The 19,886-nt window shown below is 42.9% G+C and overlaps 1 protein-coding gene across 1 annotated transcript; it reads left to right on the plus strand.

Annotated features, from left to right (window-relative positions):
- The first annotated feature begins 7,259 nt into the window (after positions 1 to 7,259).
- On the plus strand, positions 7,260 to 11,791 carry DCSTAMP (dendrocyte expressed seven transmembrane protein). The gene is made up of 3 exons (XM_089658350.1): positions 7,260 to 8,291; positions 8,952 to 9,287; positions 11,741 to 11,791. Exons 1-3 carry the CDS (start codon positions 7,260 to 7,262, stop codon positions 11,789 to 11,791), a joined length of 1,419 nt encoding a protein of 472 aa, XP_089514476.1.
- The last annotated feature ends 8,095 nt before the right edge of the window (positions 11,792 to 19,886 follow it).

A 19,886-nucleotide genomic window follows, 5' to 3' on the forward strand; every position in this document is an offset into this window, starting at 1 on the left:
TCTCCAGCTGGTATCTGCTGCAGCACCTGCCTACTCTTCAGCCTTTTCCAGGAATGCGATGCGATGGGAATATTGCATTTTAATTGGTTGCTAGATGCAAGCACTTTCGCATGCAAGACGGACACATGCTCCCCCATACCCTGCAGCCCTAATAAAACGGACACAATTCTCCCACTTCTGCCTCCCACATCTATTGAGTATTCCGGTGTCATGTGACTACATTACATGGTACTGGCTTGAACCTGCGCAGGGACCCCGATCCCGAGCTACGTCTTCTAAAATAGTAATCAGGGCCCCCAGGTCATGGGACCTGATTTTTGAAGATTTTATGGTACTTTCACAAGTTCACTTAATGAATGCATCGGGGGTTTCTCTAGTGAATTCTTTCTTTAGTCAGGTGCTGTAACTTCTGCTTTATACATTCCATAGAAAACAACTCACCTTTTTGGATTTTCTTTCAACTGACTTTTTCAGAGCAGTTACATAGCAACTGCACTACCTGATACTTGCTAAAGGCTGTGCCTGCCAATCAGTATACAACATGAAGGTAATACGTGTTATTATTCCAATAAAAATATATCAGCAATACTTTCAGATTGACTTTCACTATGATTACTGACTAAAATATGTAACAGGAACCTCTACTTATCACGCACCTTTACATCTGCTAGCTGGTTATGGGGATTTAAAAAAAAAGTTACATTAGTAGTTCCTTTTTTAAAGCTGAACTCTGCTCTTCTAAAATGACTGCGTTTTTCTTGGAACACGATCAAAGTCATGATGTATAGCAAAATGATGCTTCAACTTTTCCATCACTCTTATATACAGTATCTCTGCATCGTTCCTACCTAACGAGCCTAAGCTCCTCTTCTTGCTGGATAGGGGGGGTCTGTACTGAGGTGGGGGGGTCTATACTTAATGGAGAGGGGGGGTCTGTACTGAGGTGGGCGGTCTATACTTACTGGAGAGGGGGATCTGTACTGAGGTAGGGGGAGTCTATACTTACTGGAGAGGGGGGGTCTGTACCAGGGGCGGACTGACAACTCATTTGGCCCCCGGGCAATAGGGGATCATGGGGCCCTTGTGTCCTTGCCCAAACTCAAAAAAGCCTATGAAAAAGGTACCAGGGGCATCTCATGGGGCCCCCTACTGACCCCGGGCTCTCGGGCAGTGCCCAAGTTTCCAAATGGTCAGTCCGCCCCTGGTCTGTACTGAGGTAGGGGGGTCTATACGTACTGGAGAGGGGAGTCTGTACTGAGGTAGGGGGAGTCTATACTTACTGGAGAGGGGGGTCTGTACTGAGGTAGGGGGAGTCTATACTTACTGGAGAGGGGGGGTCTTACTGAGGTAGGGGCGGTCTATACTTACATGAGAGGGGAGTCTGTACTGAGGTGGGGGGTCTATACTTAGTGGAGAGGGTGGTCTGTACTGAGGTAGTGAGGTCTATACTTACTGGAGAGGGTAGTCTGTACTGAGGTAGCGGGGTCTATACAGTACTTACAGGAGAGCGTTGTCTGTACTGAGGTGGGGGGGGGGTCTATACTTACTGGAGAGGGGGGTCTGTACTGAGGTAGGGGGGGTCTATACTTATTGGAGAGGGAGTCTGTACTGAGTTAGGGGGGGTCTATACTTACTTGAGAGGGGGGTCTGTACTGAGGTAGGGGTGTCTATACTTAGTGGAGAGAGGGGTCTGTACTGAGGTGGGGGGGTCTATACGTAGTGGAGAGGGTTGTCTGTACTGAGGTAGGAGGGGTCTATACTTACTGGACAGGGGGGTCTGTACTGTAGTAGGGGGGGTCTATACTTAGTGGAGAGGGGGATCTGTACTGAGGTAGGGGGGGTCTATACTTAGTGGAGAGGGGAGTCTGTACTGAGGTAGAGGGGGGTCTATACTTAGTGGAGAGGGGAGTCTGTACTGAGGTAGGGGGGTCTATACTTAGTGGAGAGGAAGAGTCTGTACTGAGGTGGGGGGGGTCTATACTTGCTGGAGAGGGGGGTCTGTACTGAGGTGGGGTGGGGTCTATACTTACAGGAGAGGGTTGTCTGTACTGAGGTAGGGGGTCTATACTTAGTGGAGAGGGGAGTCTGTACTGAGGTAGGGGGGTCTATACTTACTGGAGAGGGGGGTCTGTACTGAGGTAAGGGGGTCTATAATTAGTGGAGGGGGGTCTGTATTGAGGTGGGGGGGTCTATACTTAGTGGAGAGAGGAGTCTGTACTGAGGTGGGGGGTCTATACTTCATGGAGAGGGGAGTCTGTACTGAGGTAGGAGGGGTCTATACTTACTGGAGAGGGGTGTCTGTACTGAGGTAGGGGGGTCTATAATTAGTGGAGGGGGGGGGTCTGTACTGAGGTGGGGGGGTCTATACTTAGCGGAGGGGGGTCTGTACTGAGGTAGGGGGGTCTACACTTACTGGAGAGGGGGGTCTGTCCTGAGGAAGGGGCGTCTATACTTAGTGGAGAGGGGGGGTCTGTACTGAGGTAGGGGGAGTCTATACTAAGTGGAGAGGGGGGTCTGTGCTGATGTGGGGGGGGCTATACGTAGTGGACAGGGGAGGCTGTACTGAGGTGGGGGGTCTATACGTAGTGGACAGGGGAGGCTGTACTGAGGTGGGGGGGTCTATACGTAGCGGACAGGGGAGGCTGTACTGAGGTAGGGGGGTCTATACTTAGTTCCAAATGAACGCCTGTTCTGATTTATATATATATATATATATATACACACTGCTCAAAAGAAATGAAAGGAACACTTTTTAATCAGAGTATAGCATCAAGTCAATTAAACTCCTGGGATATTGATCTGGTCACTTAAGTAGCAGAGGGGGTTCTTAATCAGTTTCATCTGCTTTGGTGTTAATGAAATTAACAACAGGTGCATTAGATGGGCAACAATTAGATGACCCCCAAAACAGGAATGGTTTTTCAGGTGGAGGCCACTGACATTTTTTTCCCTACTCATCTTTTCTGACTGTTTTTCACTAGTTTTGCATTTGGCTAGGGTTGGTGTCACTACTGGTAGCATCAGGTGATACCTGGACCCTACAGAGGTTGCACAGGCAGTCCAATCCCTCCAGGATGGCACAACAATACGTACCATTGCCAGAAGGTTTGTGTCTCCTAGCACAGTCTCAAGACCATGGAGGAGATTCCAGGAGACAGGCAGTTACTCTAGGAGATCTGGAAAGGGCCGTAGTAGGGTCTTACCCCATCAGCAGGACCAGTATCTGCTCCTTTGTGAAAGGAGGAACAGGATAAGCACTGCCAGAGCCCTACAAAATGACCTACAGTAGGCCACTGGTATGAATGTCTCTGACCAAACAATCAGAAACAGACTTCATGAAGAAGGACTGAGAGACCAATGTCCTCTAGTGGGCCCTGTGCTCACTGCGTGGCACCATAGAGCTCGATCGGCTTTTGCCACTGAACACCAGAATTGGCAGGTCCACCACTGGTGCCTTCTGCTTTTCACATATGAGAGCAGGTTCACCCTGAGCACACTTGACAGATGTGAAAGGGCCTGGAGAAGCCATGGAAAATGTTATGCTGCCTGTAACATTGTTCAGCATGACCATTTTGGTGGTGGGTCAGTGATGGTCTGGGGAAGCATATCCATGGAAGGACGCACAGACTTCTACAGACTAGACAATGGCACCCTGACTGCCATTAGGTATCTGGATGAAATCCTTGGACACATTGTCAGACCCTACGCTGGTGCAGTGGGTCCTGGGTTCCTCCTGGTGCATGACAGTGCCTGGCCTCATGTGGCAAGAGTATGCAGGCAGTTCCTGGAGGATGAAGGTATTGATACCATTGAATAGCCCCCACACTTGCCTGACCTAAATCCAATAGAACCTCTAGGATATCATGTTTTGCTCCATCCGACGCTGCCAGGTTGCACCTCAGACTGTCCAGGAGCTCAGTGGTGCCCTGGTCCAGATCTGGGAGGAAATACCCCAGGACACCATCCGTCGTCTCATTAGGAGCATTCCCCGACATTGTCAGGCATACATACAAGCACGTGGGGGCCATACAAACTAATGAGTACCATTCTGAGTTGCTGCAATGAAATTTCAGCAAAATGGACTAGCCTGCTGCATCATTTTTTCACTTTGTTTTTCGGGATGGCTTTGAATTCAGTCCTCTGTAGGTTGATAATTTTCATTTCCATCAAACAATGGGGCATCCTTACGTTCCTACCACATTACATAGTCCATATCAGTATAGATATCCAGCATGATGTTTTTCCCCATTGAGATCTGATGTGTTTTCAAAGTGTTCCTTTAATTTTTTTGAGCAGTGTATGTATGTATGTATGTATATATATATATATACACACACTATATTGCTAAAAGTACTGGGACGGCCCTTCAAACTTTATTTTAGTTTTATTTTTTATTACAGGTACTTATATAGTGCTGTCAATTTATGTAGCGCTTTACATATATATTGTACATTCACATTTGTCCCTAACCCTCAAGGGGTGTACAATCTAAAGTGCATGGCTGATATTCATACATACACACATACTAGGGCCAATTTAGACAGGATTAAATTAATCTACCAGCATGTCTTTGGAGTGTGGGAGGAAACCCACCTAGGCATAGAGAGAACATGCAAACTTCGTACAGGTGGTGCCGTGGTTGGGATTTAAACCAAAGATTCTAGTACTGCCAGGCGGAAGTGCTAACCATTTAGCCACTAAATCATCGGATTCAGGTGTTCCAATCACCTCTATGGAGACAGGTGTATAAAATCAAGCACCTAGGCATGCAGACTGCTTCTACAAACATATGTGAAAGAATGGCTTGCTCTCAGGAGCTCAGTGAATTCAAGCGTGGTACCGTGATAGGTTGCCACCTGCGCAATAAGTCCACCCATGAAAGGTCTTTGCTGCTATTCCATGGTCAACTGTTAGTGGTATTATAAGTGGAAGCAACTGGGAACAACAGCAACTCAGCTACGAAGTGGTAGGCCACGTAAAATGAGCGGGGTCAGAACATGCTTAAGAGCACAGTGCGCAGAAGTCGCTTATTGTCTGTAGAGTCAATAGCTAAAAACCTCCAAACTTTGTGTGGCCTTCAGATTAGGACAACAACAGCATGTAGAGAGCTTCATGGACTGAGCTTCCAGGTGCACCAAAGCCTTACATCACCAAGTGCAATGCAAAGCGTCGGATGCAGTGGTGTAAAGCACACCGCCACTGGATTCTAGAACAGTGGAGATGTGTTCTCTGAAATGACAAATCACAATTCTCTGTCTGGCAATCCAATGGACATATCTGGGTTTGGCAGTTGCCAGGAGAATGGTACTTGCCTGACTGCATTGTGCCAAGTGTAAGGTTTGATGGAGGGGGGATTATGGTGTGGGGTTGTTTTTCAGGGGTTGGGCTTAGTCCCTTAGTTCCAGTAAAGGGAACTCTTAAGGTGTCAACATACCAAGACATTTTGGACAATTTCATGCTCCCAACTTTGTAGGAACAGTTTGGGGATGGCCACTTCCCGTTCCAACGTGACTGCACACCAGTGCACAAAGCAAGGTCCAAAAAGACATGGATGAGTGAGTTTGGGGTGGAGGAACTTGACTGGCCTGCACTGAGTCCTGACCTCAACCCCTTAGAACACCTGTGGGATGAATTAGAGCGGAGACTGTGAGCCAGGCCTTCTTGTCTGACATCAGTGCCTGACCTCACAAATGCTCTTCTGGAAGAATGGTCAAACATTCCCATAGACACACTCCTAAACCTTGTGGACAGCCTTCCCAGAAGAGTTGAAGCTGTTATAGCTGCAAAGGGTGGGCCAACTCAATATAGAACCCTACAGACTAAGACTGGGATGCCATTAAAGTTCATGTGCGTGTAAAGGCAGGCGGCCCAATACTTTTGGCAATATAGTGTACATTGTGACAGGATGAGGCTCTGTCACTGTGAAATTATAGGAAAATGTGACACAAGATTTCAAGGTAAATACAACGTTAGAGAAAAGTGTGGATTTGGCTTTCTCTGGATTCTGCCATTTTGGATTGGAACATTAAATCCCGTGTCTGTTTTTTTTAGACACCTGCAACCTGGCTGAGTACACAGGTGTGCAGTGTTATTACATACTCAAGTCTGAGGATAGCTCAGTGCTCTAAGTTTGGAAGTCAGCAGCCAAGAGATAAAGTTCTCAGTTCCACCCTATCGGGTGTCAGGAGATCCCCAATCTATAGGCCTGAGGAGGGCCCTGCAGCAGGGCACTGTGACTAAAGGCTAGAGAGCCAAGTATGCAAGAGAGCTGAAAACACAGTCTGAGAGAATGGTAAGAGGTACATCATGGTGCTACAATTGAAGCTTAGTGAGCTTATGAGCCAGGTGACTTGGCATTTTCCAATATTTGTATTTGCTGAAGCTGGGAAAATTTACATTGGACTGTCGTTTTGGTTTCTGATGTTTTTATAAAAGTGGGCTACTAGGCCCCTAAAAATAGTTCCCGCGGACTACCGTGGACTCACTGTGTCAATGCATCTACTACAAGAGCTAACTACTCCATGTCACAATATATATAATGTGTGTGTATATATATATATATATATATATATATACCTTTTATGTATTGTGTGTATGTATGTATGTATGTGTATATGTATAATTTTTTTTTTATGGAAGTGAATATGTTACTATTCAATCTTTCTGAATGGTGTCTCCTGGGAGAATAGGACAATTGCCTAATTTTAAATATGGTGTGTTATGAAGGTATTATTTAATTTACATAAAATATATTTGTGTGTGTGGTTTGCTCTCTTCACAATTTCTCCTTTGTTTTTGACATATGATCATGACTTCTCCATGCATAAAAACAACCTTCATTTCTTTTTTGCAGAAACAAATATATATTTATAAGTATACATTTATTTTCACTTCAGCCTTACATGGTGTGCTTTTTATGATCAGGCTGGAGGTCAGCTCTAAAGCCCAAGTAACTTCCTTATATTCCACGCATAGATGGGAATTTTGCAATGATTCACATCTTCGTAGTGGCCATTTGTGCCCACATGCCTTTCCTGTGTTTTTTTTTTTTTTGGGGGGGGTTGGCTTAGCACAAGAGTTAAAATAATACTTTGGCTTTACAAACAATTCCCCAAACAATGTAGAGTATATTTTCATTTGTTTTTACAAATGCAAGTTCATTATTTTTGCCTCTGATTTTTGAGAAGACTTTTTTCCATTTTTGTAACCTTAAAGGTTTTTTGTTTTACCCTCCTTTTGTTTTTTCCTTCAGACTGACCATGTTTTCCAAAATTATTACCATTGTTTGCAGCTGTGCCAAAATTTTTGTCTCAGGCAAAGAATGTGGATGGAGAAACAGAGTATTTTTTGGTTCCCTTTGCCTCCTTCTTGGAATAACAATGAGTTCTTTTTTAATTCTGGTTTTGGTGTTATCGAAGGTTGATATTGGACTGGTTAACTTAAGCCTCACTTTTTCTTTCGGTATTTTAGTATTTGTTCTTGCCTGCGTTTCTAAGTCAGTGCGTTGTATAAGTCTCCTATTCCTCTTGGCATGCGGCATGAGAGAAGGCAGAAATGTACTCATCACCATTGGAACCAGCATAGTCGTCCTTAATAACGTAAGAAATATCTTTGGAAACCTAAAAATTGTGGCAGACAGCATCATTTGCAATCTGGACGCCAAGCGTGTTTCTCTAAAAGTCGTACCTTTCGATTTTTATTACAATTTGCTTTCTTCGATATATATCTATGCAAAACAACAATTTTTCAATCCATTTGCAGATGTCATCTCCCTGTCTGATGATTTTCAATGCAACATAAGGATTTCAGATCACAAACTTAAAGCTTTGCTAAATGAAACAAAAGCACAGATGCAAACGCTGTCTTCAAGTGTCTCTTCGGCGTTCGTTATTATAACATTTGTTGGCCGCATAGCTTTTTTTATTGGAGGAATTTCCATCATCCTGGTTGGAACCTGGATCTTTTTTAAAAAATTCCTGATTCAAAACAAAGCCAATAACTTGTACATTACAAAGGCATTTGTGCAGTATGATAAGGAACAGCAAAACGCCTTGCGTGTTCTGCCTCTTAGTAGGATGGAGCAGAACAAGTACATTCAAATTCCCAGCCTAAGAACCTCAAAGAAACAAAAGCTGAATGTGGCTCTCTATTTTCTTCCCATCATGACAAATATTTTAATTTGGGCTTTAATTTCATTTTTAGATTTTATGCTTTACTGGTTGATTTTTACTGTAAGGAAACATCTGGAAAGTTTGGACACAGCTGTAATTCCAATAACCATGTCCTTTTCTGTAAGTATTCACATGAGAAGTTTCATAGTTAAAGTAACCTTATTTTTGTTTATATATATATATATATATATATATATATATAATTGTTCAAATGATCAGTTTTATCAAAGTATGTTCACAACTTCACTTCTGGATCTTGGCTGTAATTTAGGATGTATGTATATGGGAAGTCATATTTAATTGTTACATATAAATGCTCTGCTGCCTGCTTAATAGTTCTATACAGTGAATGTGTTTTGCTGTTCCTTTTGTCTTTGTGCGCATTAATCAGCCATTTTGGAATCATAGGCTATTAAGCTCAAGGCCAGTTCACACCAGAATGCAATGTGGAAAACCTTTGTTCCATGTGCATTCACAACACTGCACTTGCGATCTGCAGCTTGCAGTTTGCACATGTTATAGCAAAAAAAAAAAAAAGGTTAATTTGTCTGATTTGCAAATGTATTTACTTGCTGCTACAAATCATCAATCTATCTAAAAATACTTCTACAACCCCAACTCCAAAAAAGTGCAAGTGAAATGCACTTTAAAGCAAGCTGCATTTGCCTATCAACACTAGCCTAAAGCCCATCAATGATGCAAAGTGTGCAAGTTTTTAAAAATGTGTTTTCTTCTCTAAATATTTGTTCATGAACTGTCCTTTTTTTCCTGTCTTAAAAGCACATTTATATGGACCTCAATGACTTTAATTTAAGAAGAGCTGAATCACACCACAACACCATGAATATCACCCTGTTTGAAACTCAGTGTGCCCCAACACCAGAGCTCTCCCTTACTGCCTCATGGATCCCATTGACCATATTAATCGGTGTACTAGTCTTCTTCGGTTTATTCTCCACTTTCCTGATACAAATTAAATTATTGGTGATGGCTTCCTTCTACCCATCCAAAGAGTTCGAGAGAGTCCATTATCTTCATCAGAAGATTCTGGAGGAAAGGTCACAGGAAACACTGGCCAACAAATTAAATCAAACTCTCAGGAACATTGTGTCACAGGTAAGATACAGCTAATACATTGTTCAGGGAATTGAGCACTTTTTAAATGACAGAACAAATCTTAACTACAGCATATAAATAGTCACAGGCTTGGAACAAGTATGTAGATAAAGGTTTATTATTTTATTTATTACAGGTAATGTATGCAGTGCTTTACATATATGTTCTACATCAGTCCACGTCCTTAAGGAACTTACAATCTAAAGTCTCTAACTCACATTCATACTAGTGCCAATTTAGACACGACCCAATTAACCTACCAGCATGTCTTTGGAGTGTGGGAGTAAAATCATGCAGGCACAGGGAGAACATGTAAACTCCAGGCAAGTAGTGTTGTGGTTGGGATTCAAACTGACAACCTTAGTGCTGCTGGTGGAAGTGCCAACCACTTTTCCACTATGCTGCTCATAAGATTTTTTTCACCAGTTTCTGATTTTTTGACTTGCATACTAGCTTCAAGCCAATAACTCAATATACAAATTATTACTGGAAAATGCAATACAACCACATAACCATCTGTTGAGTCCAAGAAGATTTTGGGGCTTGGTCCTCCTCCATCCTCAGGGCTTAAAAGCTGGGATGGAAGGGTTCCCCCAATTCCCACTTTTAAGCCTTCAGGAAGGGGAGCCTCTTAGACCCCCCAACCCATTAGCCAACCCATTGGCCATTATATGTTACCCCAATATGATAAAAATAAAAATTTTCTTGAATTCTAAAACAATTGGTGATGTGCTGTTATTGCATTCTTTACTTTTGGACTCCCCTGGGGGTCTTTTAGTTTATGAGAACAGCCTAACCAAAGCAAGTGAGCTTTGGAACTCAAACTTAGCAATGTTGGACCCCAGTATCAGAAGACCCAGCATTTCATAGTTCTATCTTTAGAAAGTAATGAAGCCAGTGGGCCAACACAACAGCCAAAAATCTTGCATTTCTTGGTAGGAGGTCAGCAGTGGCAACCTCCAGGCATCTTTCCTGACAGGTTTACATTACACTTTACCAGTGAAGCTATGAAAAAAGCAATTAATGGCAGGGATTGTGATACGTTCTATGGTCTAGGGTTTTATTTCAGTTTCCAGTGATTATTATTATTATACAGTATTTATAAAGCGCCAATAGTTTGCTCAGCACTGTACATTACAAAGGGGGACAGAACATGTGATAGAACAATACCAATACAATGCAAAACATGAGGGGATTGAGGGCCCTGCTCTTTCGAGCTTACAATCTAGGAGGGAGGGGATAGTGGTACAGGAGGAGATAGCTGTGGGGGATGGAGTGGTAGGAAGAGAGGAGGAGGTCGGCAAGTTAGCAGGGGGTGGGGTAGGCTTCCCTGAAGAGATGGGTTTTCAGGGTGCTCCTAAAGGAGAGGAGAGTAGGTGATAATCTGATGGGTTGGGGCAGGGAGTTCCAGAGGATGGGTGACGTCCTGGAGGCAGGCATGGGAGGAGGAAACCAGGGAACTAGAGAGAAGGAGGTCTTGTGAGGAGCGGAGTGTGCGTGCTGGGTGGTACTTGGATATTAGGTCAGTGATGTAGTTCGGGGCAGTATGGTGGACAGCCTTGTACGTCAGTGTTAGGATTTTGAATTTGATCCGTTGCGCAATCGGAAGCCAGTGGAGGGATTGGCAGAGGGGGGTGGCGGAAACGGAGTGGTTGGAAAGGCGAATGAGTCTGGCAGCCGTATTCAGGATCGACTGAAGCGGGGATAGCCAGCGGCGAGGCAGGCCAGTGAGGAGGGAGTTGCAGTAGTCGAGTTGTGATATGATGAGGGAGTGGATGAGCTGTTTAGTGGTTTCTGGGGTTAGGAACATGCGTATTTTGGCGATGTTGCGGAGGTGGAGTCTGCATGAGTTAAAGATTGGGCTTGGGGCTGGAAGGATAGGTTGGAGTCCAGAATGACACCAAGTACTCTGGCCTGCGGGGCGGGTTTGATGGTGGCGTTGTTGGATGTGATGGAGAAGTCAATGGGGGGTGGTGTCCGGGCTGGGGGGAAGACAAGAAACTCGGTTTTGGAAAGGTTCACTTTAAGGAAGTGGAGTGACATCCAGTCTGATATGTCGCTCAGTAGGTGTGTGATTCGGGCAGAGACTGAGGAAGTGAGGTGGGGGGTTGAGAGATAGATTTGTGTGTCGTCGGCATAGAGGTGGTAGTTGAAGCCGTGAGAGTGTATGAGTTGGCCAAGGGAGGAGGTGTAGATGGAGAAGAGAAGGGGCCCGAGGACAGAGCCTTGAGGGACCCCAACAGAGAGGGGGAGTGAGGGGGAGGTTGTAGCATTATAGGTAACGCTGAAGGAGCGTTGTGACAGGTAGGATGAGAACCATGAAGTTACATGGACAGGCCACAGTACATGGTAGGCACTCCCTTGTAAGTTCTCAGAACTGTACAAAAATTTTAACAATTCTCTTTTAACATGTTGTTTATTGATAATAAATAAATATACATTCTGTTTTACAGGCTAATTTCTGGTTCCCAATTTTAACAAAGAAACATTATGTGAACAGCTAATGAACTGAAAGATTAACTCTCAGCTATACAGCAATTGTGGGTTTTTTTTGGTTTTTTTTAAAGTAAAGCTATGGTCACTGATATTACATATGTCTTGGCCGATCCTACTACCACTTCGATGAAAAACAATACTCAAGGCTTTGATGTTGGATGTCACTGTGGAGTGGTATCAGTCAAATGTTCCAGAACAGAAAACAAATTTGCCATGATCCATTATAATAAACTACTCTTTACAGGAAGGGGAGTTATGTGAAGTACATGTAGGTGCCATACTGGGAAATGTTAAGTCTTGTTCACACCTTGGTGTTCATTGATAGATGCTGAGATATATATATATTTTTTTTAACATGGGTTTTTGTACGCGTTGACATCTGTTGAGGTATTTGTGTATTTTTTTTCAATTCATCATATTACTTTACTTTTACTTGTGTTGCATTTATATGCATTTTACATGGTTATATGTGCATTGCTTTTTGAAAAATTGCATACACAATGAACAAGACCTTGTGCTTGGACAGGAGTTATCCTTGAAACTGAATAATTGAAGAGTACAATTGCCATTCTATTATACAAATACAAAACATTTCTTCATAGATACAAAATAATGTGCTGCGCCGAAATAACTATATGTGAATATGGAAGCCATCTGATTATTTACTTTTTTTTATTTCAGTATCATTTGTTACTGAGATTTCTGACTGTATATGTTTTTCTTTTTGTTCTGTTTCTTTCTTATTATTGGAGAAAAATATTTTCAACAAAAATAACCTGATTTAAAAGAAAAAAATAAATTGGCAGCTACCTCGAAAATAATAAATATGCGTTGTCAAATCAATAGCAAAGGAGTGCCTATTTAAACCCATGAAAATATAAACGTGAATATCCTACCAGAAAATGTACAAAACGTCTATCATAAATAAGGTATAGCTCATAAAACATCTATAAGTCCATGAAAACATATCCAAGCCTTATGACAACATTGAACCCACTCTACATGTACAGGTTTTGTCTGAATGACTTCCTCAGAGGCTTCCTTCCTGAGGAAGTAATTTAGCTGAAACTTGTATGCAAAGGGTGTGTTCCCTGTGTTGTCATCACGCTTGAAGTCATGCTGAAACTATTTCTGCCTCTGCGAGTGTAACCTTTTATTTTTTAATATACAACATTTTAGATGGTGCTTCATCATTGTTAGCCTCTTTTTCTATGCATATGGGATTTCCATCTTGATGTATCAATATGTGATCTGCATATGAGGATGGCAGAATGGAGTGGATTACACAAAAGCGCTTTCCAACTTTCCTTTAATATTTGGGGGTCGATTGTGATGGTGAGCTGCTCTCTTATGGGAATAATCACCGGGTGTTTTTTATTTCCATTTTATCAGCACAATGGTGGCACATCTTGGCTGTTGTGTCATGGACAGGGGCGGACTGACAACTCATGGGGCCCCCGGGCAATAGGGGATCATGGGGCCCCTGTGTCCTTGCCCAAACTCAAAAAAGCCTATGAAAAAGGTAGCAGGGGCATCTCATGGGGCCCCCTACTGACCCCGGGCCCTCGGGCAGTGCCTGAGTTTCCAAATGGTCAGTCCACCCCTGGTCATGGACTTGTAGATGTTTTATGGACTACTTTATTTATAATGGATGTTTTGTGTACTTTCTGAGATGATATTCACATTTAAATTTGCATGAGTTTAAATAGACCCTCCTTTGCTATTAATTTGACATTGCATATTTCTTCATAGGTACTTTGGGAAACCGCTAAGGCCGTGATCATCATGTCTTTGTTGCAGAGCAATGGAAATATGCCGCAGTCCTGGTGGATAAAAGTAACTGGTGTCTCTTGAAGGACATATCCTATCCAAGAGTCCCTGAGAGTTTTATTAGGTTAGTTGGTGATGGAATCAGACAAGTTAGCATTAGGTGGACTTGATCTTTAAAGTGAATATGTCAATTAAAGGGTAACTTAACTTTTGTGGGAAAAAAATAATAAAAAATATAATATAGTATTTACAACTGTGGCTCAAGTCATATTGTAATTGAATGTTATAAAAAATTACCTTTCCCTTTCAATCTGCAGCACTGTATGTTTCTGTAAAATACAATATGGCTACCTGGAGGTGTTTTGTACACAGATGTGTACAGAACACCCCCCCCAGAAATGTCATCTTCTGCTTGTTTTATTGGCTTACTGATTTTCCCAGAAGTCTGTGCTAAGGTACAAGTCAGATTTTTGGCATCCCCTGCAACTGAAATGTCATTTTTGGCAAGACACTCCCAAAGGGAAATCACGTCTAAAGAGATGCAGACCTTGCCAATTTCCTCATTAGAGCCCTGCAGCTGCAGCAACTGATTGATAATTGTAAACCCACTTCTATACAGATTTACTCTGCACATGGATACATATAAACAAACAGATATTTCTTCAGGATTACAAATGTTAAAATCCTTGCAATGTACATAGCTCACCCAGAGGGGAAGGTTGGTTTTCTCAACAAAAGTAGAGTTACTCTTCAAGAGAAAAAAAAAAGGCAATAAAAGTTGTACTTGCAAAGTCACTATTATAAACGTATCACTGTCAAGAAGGCAATGCTCTGTTGGTAAACAATCATGCTGAGAAAACTGCCACTTCTGGGAATGTCTATGTCCTGTATCCCTTGCTGGGCTCATTGTGTCAGGAATGGACTCGCCAATGGTGGTGGGACTCACCTACCTTGTAGGCTGCAGTACCAGGGCTGGCCAGCGGGTGCTCTCAGCAACCAGAAGCTCACTCCTGCAATCAGCCATCACCTGAGGCTGATTGCAGGAGGTGTATTTAAGGAATGGCCAGACCTGCAGTCAGTGCCTTGGTGTTTGTTTCCCATGTGCCCTGTTTCCTGTATCCTGTCTCCTGCCTGCTCGACTCTCCTGCTTGACTTTGACTCTGATAGAACTCTGCCTGCACTGACCCCGGCTATTCCTGACCATTCTTCTGCCTGCTTCCGTTGTACCTTTCTGCCTGATTGTTCCTGACCCGGCCTGCCTGACCACTCCACCTCTCCAGCCCTGACTGCCCCTGTACCTATTAGTTTAAGGTTTGTTTTGTTTTGCACTGTGTTTGTTTATTTGTGCAGCTCATAATAAATATTATTATTATTTAAACATTTCTGAAGCCTGCTGTTTCCCTGTGTCAGTCCACACATCTCTGGTCATACCTGCATCCCTGACACATTGGTTCCTCTTGTCGACCTCCAGGTAACTACAGGACATAGTAGTGATGTGGAGGTCAGTCAGAAGAACCACTGAGCATGGCAGTGGACACAAACGATTGACACTTCTAGAGGCATCGGTGTCCTCAGCGGCATTCAGTTTTTCAAAAGACTTTTTAACCAAAACTGCTACTTTGCATATGAGTAGATGATCTCGGGCTGGTTTATTTTATTACCTGTGAATATCAGCTACATTCCCCTTCACTTCTGCAATGCAGTTTCACTATTCCTATTAGAGCATTTTTTATATAACATAAACAAAAGATCAAACTGAGATTGTGAGTCGTCTTAAAACCTGTGTAGTAGGAGAGAGGAGCACTGCTTTCCATAGGAGATATAAGAGGGCAGTGAATTAAATGCTGTATACCGAAACGAAATAATCACTTGGGAGTGGACCTTTGATCACTAGGTGAAAATAAAGGGAAAAAAGCCTAAAAAATAAAACTAACGCAGCCACTTCATTTAAGGATTTTTAAGCTGCAGTATAATAAATATTTGTTTATGTGTTTAATACCACTTTAAGCCTCTTTAACTGCATTTTTACATTTACATACGTCTCGCTGTATGAACTATAACCTCGCTAGTCACTGCGTATAAGGGTTTCTGATCTAATAATGGAAGTTTGTACATCCACACAAGTAGTAACACACTCATCTACACTTCCTCTTTTGTAAAATGGAGCACACACTGATTTAAGGACTTTGGTCTATATAAAGAGGAACTAGAGTATTTCTCACTGATTTGTTTTTATTCAGGATGTATATAAATGGTATTGGTGTACTGCAAATAAATAAAGTAATACCATGTTATCAATAAATGTTAATTCTTTGAAAATCTTGTTTTTCTATTTAGATTTTAATTATTCATGATTAATATATACACTATATTGCCAAAAGTATTGGGACGCCTGCCTTTACGCACAAATGTACTTTAATGGCATCCCAGTCTTAGTCCGTAGGGTTCAATATTGAGTTGGCCCACCCTTTGCAGCTATAACAGCTTCAACTCTTCTGGGAAGGCTGTCCACAAGGTTTAGGAGGGTGTCTATGGGAATGTTTGACCATTCTTCCATTTGTGAGGTCAGGCACTGATGTCGGTCCGCTCTGACTTATCCCACAGGTGTTCTGTCAGATTGAGGACTCTGTGCAGGCCAGTCAAGTTCCACCACCCCAAACTTGATCTTCCATGTCTTTATGGACCTTGCTTTGTGCACTGGTGCGCAGTCATGTTGGAACAGGAAAGGGTCATCCCCAAACTCTTCCCATAAAGTTGGGAGCATGAAATTGTCCAAAATGCCCTGGTATGCTGACACCTTAAGAGTTCCCTTCACTGGAACTAAGGGGCCAAACCCAACCCCTGAAAAACAACCCCACACCATAATCCCCCCTCCACCAAACTTTACACTTGGCACAATGCAGTCATGCAAGTACCCGTCTCACGCCAAACCCAGACACATCCATCAGATTGCCAGATAGCATGATTCATCACTCCAGAAAACACGTCTCCACTGCTCTAGAGTCCAGTGGTGGCATGCTTTACACCACTGCATCCGACACTTTGCCGTAAGCCTTGGATGAAACTGCTTGTCCATGGAAACCCATTTCATGAAGCTCTCTATGCACTATTGTTGTGCTAATCTGAAGGCAAAACAAAGTTTGGAGGTCTTTAGCTATTGACTCTGCAGACAGTTGGCGACTTCTGCACACTGTGATCTTCAGCATGCGCTGACCCCGCTCTGTCATTTTACATGACCTACCACCATGTTGCTGAGTTGCTGTTGTTTCCAGTTGCTTCCACTTTGTTATAATACCACTAACAGTTGACCGTGGAATATTTAGTAGCAAGGAAATTTCATGGATGGACTTATTGCACAGGTGGCAACCAATCACGGTACCACGCTTGAATTCACTGAGCTCCTGAGAACGACCCATTCTTTCACAAATGTTTGTAGAAGCTGTCTGCATGCCTACGGGCCTAGGTGATTGGAATACCTGAATCCAACGATTTGGAGGGGTGTCTCAATACTTTTGGAAATATAGGGTACTGTATATACATGGGGGAAGCAAGATCTGTTCATTACATATGTCAGCAATGCTTCTTGTATAGTACTATTGCACAGTGAAATACTAAAATGACTCCCCTTTTACTTACATGACTGGGGTTCAGGGCTCCCTCTGATCCTGGTATGAGAGCAGAGGGTTGGCCAAGTGGCTGCTATGGCTGTTGTTACTTCGATGGTTACCAGTTTCTGTCAGTGCCAGCTCTGGAACAACCCCTCCTTCTGTGCCTTTCTGTTGGTTACTGAGGCCACGCATCACAGTGATAGGTCAATAGTAAGGAGGTGGCTGAGCAGAGCCACAGACCCCAGAAGCTGATTGTTATTTACATGTTACTGTTTTGGATTCCTTTGCTGTCTACGGGACATCTAAAATGACAGCAAGAAACATGGAGGTGGCAGCTACAAGCAGCAGTTTACCACCTTTATGCCTCTTTCACAACTGTGTTGTCCTCTAAAGAGTAATCTGCATTAGATTGCTCTTCAGAGTGCTAGGGCTAGGAGGTGTTATATCAACCCTTATACCCCGTATCAGCATGCTGCAACCAGTTTCGGGGCACCCCTATTCAGCTGAATAGGTTTCATTTGGTGGCTAGTAGTGTCTGACAAAACGTGGCAGAAGGGATCATTTTTGTTGCACCGTGATGTACACTCCAATTTGCTGCCTTTGCAGCTTAAAGGGGTTGTAAACCTCAGACATGAAATATGAACAAAGTATATCCCTTCGTAGTGTGTACTTGTCTCAAACCAGAGCACTAAGTGTCATTTCTCTTTGCTGCCTCAATCCTCTGCTATCTGCATGAGTCACTTCTGACAAGTTTTCCTGACACCAAGAGATAAAAAGATGACAGGGGAGGGAGCTCCAGCACACAGCATGTGACTGACAGCCTCTGTGTGTAGAGGGGTGTGTCCCTTTTATTCATTCACCTCTCATAGATCTCCTCACTGATCTCTGCAGAGTGTAACTTCAGCTGCCCGCCTCCTGCTTTCTGAATGCTCAGGCAAGCTTTATAAGTTTGGAATTTGAATTGTTGTAGAGCAGAAAATACTGCAGATAAACAGGTACAACTTATGTAGGAGGATTTGATCTCTGTGTATCACTTGAGACCAGTGACTTTATTGGGTATATGTACGGGTTTATGTATAAATAAAGGTTTATGTAAGGATTTACAGAATATAACCAAAGGCACATTTATTTTTAGTTTTGAACAGAGTGGAGAGGGTTCAGAAGAGATGTCAGGTTTTTACTGCTAATACAAATAAAACCTTCATGCTTGTAGGCAGGTGTGGTTTGTTTTCTCCACTGCAGTGGAGTGGCACCTCAGCCTGGTGAGGAAATGGTTTCCTAGGTCAATGGAGCAGCATTCTGGTTGGCTGCACTAACTCACGGTGTCCAACTTAGGTCAGCAGGGTCTGTTTAAGTTTTCGGCCTGTGGTTTTGGCGGGCTTCAGCCATGTGACAGGTAGGGAGAAAGACCCCACTTGCTAGGGACAATAAGTTGCGGTAGGCAAAAGTTCCTGTCAAGGAGGAATGGAATAATGACTCACTTTCCTGGAAGGAGCTTCCCTTTTGGGACTGAATTGGCCAGGCCATACTTCACCATCTGAAACAGACACTGTCAGCACATCTCCTCCTACACTGACCTGTGAGTTATTTCCTTAGTGGTGCTCTCCCTCCAGGGTGTCTGTAACATTGGCATTCCGTTTAATACAAGTTTTATGTTTTGCTGCAACTGGACTCTGTGTATTTACTGCCCGCACCACGCTGCACCTCCCCACATGCTCACCTAATAAGCAGCTGTATTCAGATGGTAAATCATCTCCACAAATATATACAACTATTATACTGTGCTCAGGTTTTTAATGCTGTCTGGGCCCCCATTATGGAGATTCATCCTCTCTATTTGTATTATGTTTACATTTATCATTAAAATGTTACTACACCCACAACAGTAAAATCAGTCTGTATATGCAGTAAAGCATGCTTGTTATACTCACTGTGAAACCTAAGGGGTTAATCCTCTGCACTGTGTAAAAAAGCTGTTTGATCCTGACTTCTCTGTTCTTCCCTTTCTTCCAGTGTCCCCCTCTTATCTTAACTGATAAGACATATCGTGTGGAGTCACTCTGCACATGCTCAGTTTAGTGTGTATTGCTAGAGAGGTTTTCTTTTTTCCCTGGGAGAGTGCGTGTGATCAGCACAGGGCCAATCAGCACTGTCCAAACAGAGGTCAGGGATTCTACATCCTCCTAGAGCAGAAAGAAAACTCCTCCTACAAGCTTTAACCAGTGCTCTGCTGGACACTGATGGAAGTCACAAGACTGCATATCTGCTGATGAGAAAAGGTATTTAGCAGTTTATAGTTACTAAAATAATTGCATTTCCATGTTGTGTGTACTGTGGGAGATCAGATATAGTGAATGCAGGGTCCTGGGTTTAGTAACATTTTAAAATGAAAAAAAATTAAAAATTTTAAGTTGTCCTCAAAAAAGCAATAGAAGGGAAATCTTCCAGTGGGGACTCTAGTTCTGGTGACAACTCACTTTGTAGGGATTTCCTCTCACTTCCTGTTTTGGGTAATGGACAGTAAGTAAAGGTAAATGGGACATAGATGGAAAAAATAAAACCTGACAGGGGTAATGCCCTTCATCCAAAATGAAAAAATCCCCCCCCCCCCCAATTGCAAGTATAAAGAGGGTGCTACTATGCTCACAGGTTTGCTGCTATTCACATGCAAAATCCAACATTTTATTGCTGCACAATTCTCCTGGATTATTAAATAAGAAAAAGA

This window comes from Staurois parvus, unplaced genomic scaffold (assembly GCF_062004578.1).
Source record: "Staurois parvus isolate SC_StPar_1 unplaced genomic scaffold, SC_StPar_1.0 ptg001062l, whole genome shotgun sequence".
NCBI classification, from domain to species: domain Eukaryota; kingdom Metazoa; phylum Chordata; class Amphibia; order Anura; family Ranidae; genus Staurois; species Staurois parvus.

Coding starts and splice junctions, on each gene's coding strand:
- DCSTAMP (XM_089658350.1), top strand. CDS start 7,260: ATGTTTTCCAAAATTATTACCATTGTTTGCAGCTGTGCCAAAATTTTT. Junction 8,292..8,951: donor CAATAACCATGTCCTTTTCT/GTAAGTATTCAC, acceptor CTGTCTTAAAAG/CACATTTATATGGACCTCAA. Junction 9,288..11,740: donor TCAGGAACATTGTGTCACAG/GTAAGATACAGC, acceptor TCTGTTTTACAG/GCTAATTTCTGGTTCCCAAT.